The sequence below is a fragment of the Agelaius phoeniceus genome, chromosome Z (assembly GCF_051311805.1).
Source record: "Agelaius phoeniceus isolate bAgePho1 chromosome Z, bAgePho1.hap1, whole genome shotgun sequence".
In the NCBI taxonomy this organism is placed as follows: Eukaryota; Metazoa; Chordata; class Aves; order Passeriformes; family Icteridae; genus Agelaius; species Agelaius phoeniceus.
Window position 1 is genome coordinate 95,200,510 of NC_135303.1, and position 11,215 is coordinate 95,211,724.

Sequence of the window (11,215 nt, forward strand, 5' to 3'; positions counted from 1 at the left end):
CAGCACACCCAGCTCTGCAGCCATTCTGCAAGGTTTCATGGAAAGACATCACAGTCTATAGTGAATGCCAGACTAGGATTCAGGAGAATCCTTGGTGCACATTCCTCAAAGATATCCTATGACATAGGCCTATGACAAACCTAATGCTGGAAACTCTTTTCAGTCTGAACCAAACTGTGCAGATGTGTTAACTACGGCACATGCCGATCAGTGACCAAGAAATGCTCCCATAATGCTGTGAAACACAAAACAAGCTTTGGCTGATTTCAGTCTCACTGAAGAACCGACAATACCCGGGTTAGAAGTTTCTCTTTTTCTTCCAGTTCTTCATCATTAAGAGGTTCAGCCTCATCAATCTTAAGCTGCTCTTCCTTTTGTGCTTGGGCTGCATTTGGGAGATCAGGATTACGAGGTACCTGAAAGGTTTTGCACTTTGTAAAACTGAATTAATTTTTCACAGATAATTACTAATTGTCACCTTTTTGTTAATATAACCTAATAGCTTCGACAGCTGAACATGATTTTATTTCATTTAAATTACTGTGAAAGGCTGGAAAAGTACTTATTCTCCTACTGTTGCATTAAACTGTTCCATTGCAAGAATTTAGAGAATAACACAGAAGGGACTGGACCTTAAAGATCACCTCTTTTCCAAGCCCCTGCTATGGGCAGGGCCACCTTCTGCTTAGACAAGGATGCTCAAAGGCTCGTCCAACGTGGCCTTGAACACTTCCAAGCAAGTGGAATGTGGGTCATCCACAGCTTCTCTGGGCAAATTGTGCCAGTGCCTCACCACACTCACAGTGAAGAATTTCCTTCCAATATCCAACCCAAACCTGCCCTCTGTCAGTTTAAAGCTGCTCCCTTGTAAAAAGTCCCTTTTCAGCTTTCCTACAAGCCCCCTCTAGGTACTGAAAGGCTGCAATTTGGTTGCTCCAGAGCCTTTGCTTCTCCAGACTGAACAATCCCAACTCTCAGCCTTTCCTCCTAAGAGAGGTGCTCCAGCCCTCTGGTCAAGGAAATTCTTCAGTTACCTTGTAACCAATTGTTTTCCTGTCGTAGAGAATCTCTTTTTCCAACAGTTCAAACAGGCGAGGAGGAAAGAACTGGAAGTCCTGTACATTTGGCTGTTTTGGAGGCCGTGGAGCCTGAAACACAAAGCTTGCATTTGCTCCCTTTCACATCCAGAATCTGCTTGCTTGTAAGAAGTAATTTAAGTTTATGAGCAAACAAAAAGCATTATTGTTACAAAAATGCACTGTCTTAACTTGGGGGGAAAAAAGTCACACCATGCAAGACACACCAACCACCACAAAGAATTCTAAAAGTAAAAGAGCAGTGAGAGAAGGGGAAGAGAGGTCTTTTGGGAGGAGGTGGCTGGTGAAAAAGTCACACGTGTTTAAAGCATTAATCTTCCACAGGAAAATTTACAGCTGCTTAAATAAGAACTAGAAAAAACTTGATCTTAGCCTCCCTAACGTCTTACAAGTTTCATACTGTTCTTATTTTTTCTCACAGAAGTTTGTCTCAAGTCTTTTGGAAATTTTTTCTAAATTTAGATAGTCCCTCCACTTTATAAAAGTGAACAGAGCAGTTTTTATGACTCAAGACCTATTTGTTGCTTAGAGCTTCAGCCATTTACCATACATATTGAAAAAATTTATTTCTTTTGATTAGTCAACTCACCTTGGGTGCTTTTGGTTCACTGACTCGAAGAGCCTCTCTGAAGTAAGCATCCACAGCATAATTGGCTTTTCTTTCTCTTTTAGGTGGTTCAATCCACTCTGTAAATGCCAACTATAAAAACAAAACCCATCACCCCCAAAACCAAAAATTAAGTCTTGCAAGATCATGAGACCAGCTACAAGTTTTATGTAAAATTAGATCTACATCTACTTCATTATAAGTGTTATAAGTGTTATTTAAACTATTTTCATAGATGACACTGTATTTTACCCAATACCTCTTAAATAAGTATGACTAAAACATGCAATTCAGGGCATTCCTCCAAAAGAAACTTAAAACATTACCTTCTGTTTTTCTCTGTAGTCTTCCCCTTCAAAATTATACACGCTAGATTCAGTATCCATAGTAAAATTCCTAAGGGAGCTTTCACCCATCTTTGAAAGTTTTTCGTTCATTTCCGCAGTCTTGGACAGGGGATACAGAAAAGAATAGTAGCCATTTGGATGGTACTTCATTATTTAACATCTCATTCCCAGATAGAACGGGAGCCATTTTGGAAGGCACGTCATTATTAAACACCTCATTCCAGAAAGGAGCCACTCTGAAAGGTACTTCATTTTAAAACATCCCATTGCCAGAAAGAAGAGGAGCCATTCTAGAAGGTACTTGACTATAAAACATCTTATTGACAACATCAGAAAAAACAGACACGATTGAGTAACACAAAAACCCTCTACAGCAAAAACCCCTTTTCTCTCCAGCTTGGAACCAAGTTATCATCCAGAGACTTACTATCTTGCCATCACATTCAAATCTACAGGTGAGCTTCCCCTTTTCAAACCTTCTCACCTTCTTTGCCCCTCTTTCCAAAATGTGATCAATATCTTCATCTGTAATCTCACTATCCTTTGAAGCAAACACGTGTGTTGCTCCATGTCTGATCATTTGCAGCATTTCATCCTTTCCAAGTTTATTCAGGTTTTGATCCACCAATCTTCCTAAAGATAAAAATGCTTGAGGATAGCAACTCACTGAAGAGTTTATGTTATGGAAGGAGCAATACAGGATTTTCTCCCCCTTATATTTCCACATACAAACTACATATTACTGATTCCAAGCAAGTCAACTAAGGTTACCTTACTTTTCTCTGTCTATTAGAAAAAGGAAAGGCATTCATTTAAATTTAAAGTGAAAGAAGAAACTGAGTGCTTTAAAAAGTCAAATCTGACTATATCCCACTAGGCAGGTAAGCAAAAAGTTAGTGAGGAAATGCCTACTCCTACAGTAAAACAAATTTCCAAGTGGATGAGGCCTTTGCACATGAACTCCCTTCAGAGTTCAGATGAGGCAAAAGCAACACTCCCACTGGTTCTTACTGGCTGATTGCACCATGATTTACAATGGGAGAAGAAGGGAATTTCATCCTAGATCCGAAGTGCCTTCATATAATACTTGCCTTGCTGGATGACTATGGAATCCAGGCGCAGTTTCATTTCTGCACGCTCCACTATCCTTTCCTCCACGGTATTGTCTGTAATAAACCTGAACACACGGACAGTCTTGGTCTGCCCAATTCTGTGCGCTCGATCCTGCCCAAAACAGTAACAAAAAAGTCAGCACTTGCCTTCCAGCATGACTACATAATGAGGTTTAAGATTTTCATTATTTACAGCACACAAATTTACAAAACAGAACAGCACAGGTTACTAAAATGTTTACAGCTATCCATGGCTACCCAAGATATTACATTTTTATCTACATTGCAGGTTTGGGGTTTTTTTTTTTCAATAACACTGACAGTGAGTGTGTCTCTATGTGTCATAGCTAAAAAACAGCAGGATTTGGGGTTTTTCATTAAATCACACACAGAGGAGAAGATTTGGATGCTTCTGACCTTAAGCAACCTTCTGTAGAATCAAAGCATGAAGAAATCATCTCTCTGCTGACCAAAAGCTGCCTTTCTCAAAATCCTTCAGTAGTGCCATGAATAGTTCAAGAAAAATACAATAACCCTGCCTCTCCTGACTAGTGAAACATGAACCACTGTGAGAATCAGTATTCTCAACACACACCTGTAGTGGTAGCTGGTACTGCCTCATTTGAGCTATTAGACACCAGTTCCTTCATTCTTTTGAAGTGATTTTTGCTAGAGTACTTGAGACCCACAGGTTAACTGAAATAATTTAAGACATTTCCAAGACTTCTCTCTGAAAGGCCTCATTTGTCAAAAAAAAAAAAAAACAAAAAAAACCCCAACCAAAAATCCAAAAATCCACTGGCAGTTTTTAGATAGCTTTGCTTTCTTAGGTGGTCACTAATGTCCTTGACATGTATCCAGGATGGAGATGCATCCACATCTACTTAAAAAAACCCCTAAGGATAGTTACTAAAATGAGATCCTTTCATTACCATCACCATAAAAGCAGTTTTTGAAAACTTTAATTCAACTTTTCTTTATCTCATTTTCAAGATCGCAGGAAAAACAGTGAAAACACATTCACCTCCACTCCCCACAACAGCTTTATAGTTTTGGGATTAACAACCTAGATTTAATTCATTTTTACTTACTCAAGTAGGCTATTTGCATTAAACAATACTATGAGGTGTAGCACACACCCAGCATTTCCCACTACATAAAACACTGTATAACCCAAATGTGACTGAGGACTAATGGTTCCACACAGTGGAAGCTGCACTTGAACTGAAAATTAGTCTTACAAATCCTGCTCCTGTGCTAAAATGGGAAAATACCAATTTATTTTGGAAGTACACATTTCTAGCAAAGTACTGTGAGAAAAAGAAAAACAAAACCCCATAATTTCCATCTGGAATCTTACCATAGCCTGGAGATCTACTTGTGGATTCCAGTCTGAATCAAAGAGAATTACAACATCAGCAGTAGCCAGATTGATTCCAAGACCTCCTGCTCGTGTACTCAACATGAACACAAATTTTGAGCTGTCAGGATCATTGAATGCATTAATGGAAGCCTAAATCAATGAAAAGAATGTATCAGTTAAACAAAATGTTTTACAAGTAGTATTTTTACATAAATACAATCCCTGAAGTTGTAAATACCTGTCGCTCATTGTGAGGAGTTTGTCCATCCAGTCTGCAATATTCGTAATTTCTCCACATACAGTAATCTTCCAAAATATCTAGAACTCTTGTCATCTGCCTGAAGATTAGAACCCTTGAGCCTGTTTGGGTAAAAAGGTTTCTTATGCTTTCACCAAAATGTAAGATTAAACAAACTCTCCAAGTCTGCACTACCAGAAAAGGAAGGAGGGCAATTCCATGTACTAAGAAGAAAAGTCGTTTGAATTTCAGACCCAAACTACAATGCAGGGCTGCAGCTGCTGCTGCCACAGCACATCCATGCCATAGGACACATTTGTCTTACCCTGATATGTCACTGTCTAATTAATGGCTGGCTTCTCCTTTTCATTTTGTGTTGTACTCCTCAAGAAAAAGTTCCCAGACATGGCAGAGTAAGATGGTAGCACAAATATAAAAACATTATCAAGTATAAATAATAAAATTTTGAAGTATTTGATTGTTTTGGATTTAAGATCTCTAGAAATAAAGTGAATTCTTCTTAAGTACTTGTCAGTTTACTGCCAAGAACAACTTAAATAAAAAAAAAAAAGAAAAGGTTCAGTACTTTATGCATATACACTCAGCCATTTCCAGTCTACTGGAGAAATTTAAGTAAAACACAGGATATAACAAAGTTTCTACTTCCTTTTGTCCTTTGGACTCAAGGGTTAATACTGAACTCTCTTGTTTAAGATGCTAATTTGATTTGAGACCAGTCCAGTATTAATTACAACACCTCATCAATAAACCTGATATCAGGAAGAAACCAAGATCAAAAAAGCACAGTAACCACTGAATTGCTTGGTTTTCAGTCTTGAGTTATACAGTCACAGCTGCTTGGATGATACCTAGATACAAAGTACAGTTTACTTCTATACTACAGAAGGTTGAGGTTTGGACGTGGTTTTGTTTTCCTGCAAAGTGTCCCCACTCACAAACCTACATCCAACTTCTTTAGCAAAGTTACTACTGTAAGCATACTCAAAAAATAGTGAGCTAAAAATTTATTCCAGTGTCAAAAACTCTGTTGCAAGTGACTTTTACAGTAATCCATTTCAAAGCTCAAATAACTTTAAAACAACTCAAGAGTTCCCCCATGTCTGAGTGTTTATAGAATACACAGAAAAACCTCAGGTACTGTTCAAAATCACATCCAGCAAGAAAGACCAACATTTCACACAGGATTTGACTTGAGCTATGTATGAGGACTCTGAATCTGAAATGGTCCTTCATGGCAAATCAAAGGCGTGGCTAAAATACTACATAATTATATTTCAGATAGCTAAGAAAACTATGAAAGAAAATCTAAAGCCCCAATCAAATGATGTTTTTATGGTGTGAACTTAGCTGCGATGAAAAAGTGGGAAAAAAAAAGAAATCAAAACACTTCAACACAAAAAGCCATAATGGACTATTGATCCAAGCTGGTATCATACTAGAAACCAACAGTAATCCTGGCTAAAGTCCGCTGGGTTTTGCTCAGAATACACAAAAATATTACTGAACCAAAAAACTCTCAAAACCCCAGAAAGGAGATGTATACCTTGTTCTTTCAACTTAGGCAGCAATTTGTCTAGAAGTACCATTTTGCCACTGTTAGTGACCAAATGCATGTCTGTTGTGTAAGGTGGGCCAGGCTCTGCTCCATCAAAGAGGTACGGGTGATTGCAGCATTTCCGCAGCTGCATCAGGATGTTCAGCAGTCTCATCTTGTCCAGCTTCCCAGCTGAGTTCAGGATATCTATATCCTTCATCAGGATTCGGGTATACCTACAGCACGGAAAGAAAAAAACCCTTCTGTTCACTCTAAAATGAAGCTGGGGGATGACTTACAAGCTGCATCTTTTGCTGGTGCAGAGGGAGGAGGAGGAAAGGTTTGAATACATGTAAGCCAGGAAAAGCCTGTGGGAGACAGAACCTGCCCTCAGCATCATGGCAGCCATGGGACATGGTTTGGGTGTCATTCTTTTGCCTCTGGGCAAGTCAGAAATGTAGCACAGACTCACAGAATCGATTGGGTTGCAAGAGAACTCTGAGATCATCAGTTCCAACCTTAGGCTAAACACCACCATCCACTGGGTGCCACATCCAGCTGTTTCCTCAATACCTCCAGAGATGGTGAATCCACCACCTGTCTGAGCAGTCTATTCCAATGCTTGACAACCCTTTCCATTAAGAGATTCCTCCTGATGCTTGACCTGAACCTCCCTTGGTGTAGTTTGAGGCCATTTCTTCTTGTTCTGTTGCCTGGGAGAAGAGGCTGATGACCCCCTCGGCTGCACCCTCCCATCCAGGAGTCGTGCAGAGCAAAAAGGTTCCTCCTGAACCTCCTCTCCTTTAAGCAAGAAGTTAAGCAAGTTTTCATAAGTCTTTAGGCTACAAATACTGTCTAAAGCTCACCCTTCTCTTCATTTAATCAGGTAAATCTCCCTGACATGCATGGTTCTGTCATAGCAGTGTCAGAAAGAAACAGGAATAAACTGGGAGTATACCAGAGAGAATAAATTGAGTTCTACACAATCTCCAAGTCACAGACAGCACATTCCTTCTGAGCCTGAACCACAGCCCAGTCAAGCACATGCATTAATTACCATTCTCACTGCATTTTGCTGAGGCCCACATAAATTTTAACTTCCTTCTTTGGAGGCAAGCTTTTCTCCACATCAGCCTTGATGCGACGGAGAAGGAATGGTCGTAGCACCTGAAAGAGGTTCACCATTAAATGCATTTTGGAAACTGAAACACTGATCAGGTCAATGGATGAAGCAAAGAGCAGATATTCTCTATCACAGATACATGATCTAGTGTTAGACAATCTGAAAAAAAAAAAGCAACCTCTATGGAGAAATTATTTGCTATACATAGGATATACATGTGCTTTATTTGAAAGACTCAAAGATTAGGTCAAAATGATCTTTGACATGGTTCTGTGTCCTTGGACTTAATTTTGCTTGACTGAAAAGTTGTGGAATAATCTCTCTCATCCTAATAGTCTATCATAAGAAGTATTAGAAGAACTGTTTGGGATTTAACTTAGGTAAATGTAACCCTTGTATAAAAGGCAAAAGGACTCACCATAGGAAGGCGCTCCACCAGTTTTTGATCCCCTAGACAGTTGTTGGTATCAAATCACGAATCAAAATCCTGTATCAACAAAATCATTGGTTTATAAGAGGCTTCCTTTCAAGGTACAATAGCATCACAATGGTGAACAAATACAACTCTCATATGGCCAGGAAGTAAAAGAACAAATGACCTTATTTGGCCTATTTTATGAAAAGCTTTATAACAAACATTTCCAACTCCATCTATCACTTATCAGTAACTGACACCACTAACTATACATATCCAGGTCTACTTTCAAATTGGGAAAACCAGCAAAATTAATTTGATTCAGAAACAAAAGACTTACTTCAGCTGAGTTAAAGACATCTGGCAAAAGGAAGTTGAGAAGTGCCCAGAGTTCATGTAATTTTGTATGTAAAATGTTGTATGTAAAATCATGTAAATAAAATTGTTCTGAAGTGGAGTTCCAGTTAATAGCAGTCGGTTGGTAGTCTTGAATTCCCTTACAATTTCTGATAACTGAAGGACAGTGAGACATGTCCAAATATCAAACATATATATTTAAACATTACTAGTCCCTACACCATCAACTAAATAACCCACACAGATCTCTTGCTTAGTGTAAAATAAATTACCTTTGATTTTTCATTTTTAATCCTGTGGGCCTCATCTATAACAAGGTATCTCCAGTTGAACTTTTTGAATACTGACTTCTCTTTGATAAGCATTTCATATGATGTTACACAGACATCCCATTCTCCAGGCAGCAACACATCTCTCACAAAGGCAGCCTAGGTAACAAGGTGACAGCTGGTAACTGAGGCTTTGTCAAATTTAAAGGGAGTTAAGTTCCACTTTTTCCACAGGGAAAAGTCTAAGTACATGATATGATGTCCTCTGCCCTATGCAGGTCCATGATGCTCAATAAATAAGGGGAATTTCCTCAGTCAGAGACATAAAATCAGAGTGTTGCACCTATGCAAGGAGCAAATGATGTTTTGAAAAATGGGGCTCTTACACTGTATTATGTATAACACTTCTCCCCATCGCCGTTCATCCATCCAGATAAAATGGAACCTCTTTCCTCTTCAAATGTCAAATATGTAATAGATATTTGGAAATGGAAAGGATACCTTAGGGTACATGCTAATGTACTTCCTTCAATTAGGTTTTATGATTATGACCTTTATTCCAACAATAATTTAATGTTTTAATTAAATTTGCAACCATTTTCATTGCTGCAAGATGTCCTTCATCTCCCTCTACTGTAATTCAATGGAGTGGTTTTCAATCACAATCAGCAATATCTAACAAGAAATTTTAATACCTCTTTTCAGGAATCTAAAATGGATCTTTCATGTTTTAAAACAAACTTCATACCAGTGCTATGGCAAGGAATAATTCCCACCTCTACTGTAAGCAAATAATACACATTTTCCATTTTGGCAACCAGATGTGGAATATTAAATGTTAGTTACAAAAAGAAAATGAAAAGACTTAAACTCCTTTAAGTAAGAATGAGCAAAGTTGAAAAAATTAAAAATTAAACTAATAATCGCACCTTGGTAAAGAATATCCATTGGTAATTACAATGTCTCTTGACTTATGACATGTTTCTGACTAAACATCAAAATCTGAATGCAGGTTACTGGGTTCAGTCTTCATATATCTTTAACATCTCTGATTTTCAAGAATTCATTTGCTCAGAAAATATCCATTACATTTGAAATAATAATCATATTTGAACACCTTTTGACAATATTGTGATCTGCCCAGCCACAGACATTCAAAGGAGTGACTTACACAATGCAAAAGATTTCTGGAAATAGGTTACAGCAGAATATTACTTGTGCACTTACCAAAAATGCCAAAAATGTTGAAAATAGCATTTATTCTTTTGAAAACATCAGTCTAGCATTTCTTCTTTGCAGCAATTTCTTCCCAAATCCACTCTTCTTGTTTCTGTACAGATGATTTCTTTTCAACCAGGGTTATGTTGCCTACAATAACAGCAACAAGGATGTTCAGGAAAGGGGAAAAAAAACACCAGAAAAAAAATGTACAGAATATTTAATTTGCAAGAAGAAAATAAACTACTGCTTTGCATTCTTTATGTAACAGCAGCAACTCTGCACACATTTGCACAGAAGGGGGAAGCACAGCAGCAGAAACAGGAAAACAGTTAATATTAACTCATCACCTTAGAAAAATAAAAAAATAGACAGTATTTTCCTCTTTCTTGCACATAGATTTAAAATTTCCTGGAAGGACATCCTAGACTTGCACCTCTTCTTTGGGTATTTTACTACAAGTCTACAGCTTGGCCTGCTCATCTTGCCCAATGACATGAGATACATGTGCTGCTTTTGACAGAACAGCGGGACATTTTTCTGAACAAACTCAACCACTGCTCCACTGCTTTGCCTGGCCATGTGCATATTTGGATTATTTTTGTGCCAACAATGCAAAATATTTTTTCCTTAATGACAGGTTTTATTTTTTATTTCTGCTGCCTCTAGTTATGAAATTCTCCAGAGAACCATTTACATGAGACAAAACTGATTCTCAGAAAATATATCAGAAATACCAAAGTAAGGAGAATGCATAATCTAGTGGATGAAAAAGATAAAATACCTTATCTACTTTGTGTCATATTCTGGCAATCAAATTATTGCACTTGCAGTATCCATCTCTGTCAATAGGATGGGTCACTGGCTTCTGCATTAAAAGCTCAGTTTAGCAAAATCATCACTATTTCTCAAAAAAAAAAGTTATGATCTCATTGAAGTCATGTAGGACAAATGAAATCACTGTTTTTTCAGGGAATTATTTGTCTCTCCCTCTTGGCGTGGTGTTGCCCCTTTTGAAGAAATGTATCTTAAATACTGTTTATTTTCTTTCTCTTTAAACTTGCTGTTAAGGCATATGCTTGCATCCCAGACACTCTTCATTAAACATTCCTGTGCTGATGCACAAGCATCATTACTCCCAGAAGAGTGGAGAAGTTTGAACTACCTCAAACATCACAGCAATTAAGGAGATCCACAGCTAGAGGAGATCCAGAAAAGCTTTTCATTTTGAACATCAAGTCTCATTATTCATATGCAACCAGCAAACCAGGTCATTGTTGCATTTATCCAACCAAGTTCTTGTCAAAGGGTGGGAAGGAAACTTGGAAAGGCTGAACTTGGGGCTCAGGAATCTGCTCCCAGCCTGCCTTCTGCTCCAAGTCAAGCTTGAACACCAGACAGCCACCGGTTACCCTTCAAAAGGAAGGTCAAGCTAATTAGTTGAGAGGATCTATAGAAGCATTTTATAACAACCAAATTAATACTAAATGAGTTCACAATGATTCATATTATTC

General features: G+C 38.1%; 1 protein-coding gene across 1 annotated transcript; it reads right to left on the reverse strand.

Annotated features, from left to right (window-relative positions):
• Positions 1 to 257: 257 nt before the first annotated feature.
• Positions 258 to 5,193, reverse strand: LOC143692112 (SWI/SNF-related matrix-associated actin-dependent regulator of chromatin subfamily A member 5-like). Its single transcript, XM_077171673.1, has 8 exons — positions 4,765 to 5,193; positions 4,524 to 4,676; positions 3,143 to 3,275; positions 2,536 to 2,684; positions 2,031 to 2,150; positions 1,687 to 1,797; positions 1,035 to 1,148; positions 258 to 416 (listed from the first exon to the last, which is right to left on the reverse strand). The coding sequence occupies exons 1-8, from the start codon at positions 4,858 to 4,860 to the stop codon at positions 273 to 275; spliced, it is 1,020 nt and encodes a 339-aa protein (XP_077027788.1). The 5' UTR covers positions 4,861 to 5,193; the 3' UTR covers positions 258 to 272.
• Positions 5,194 to 11,215: the final 6,022 nt, after the last annotated feature.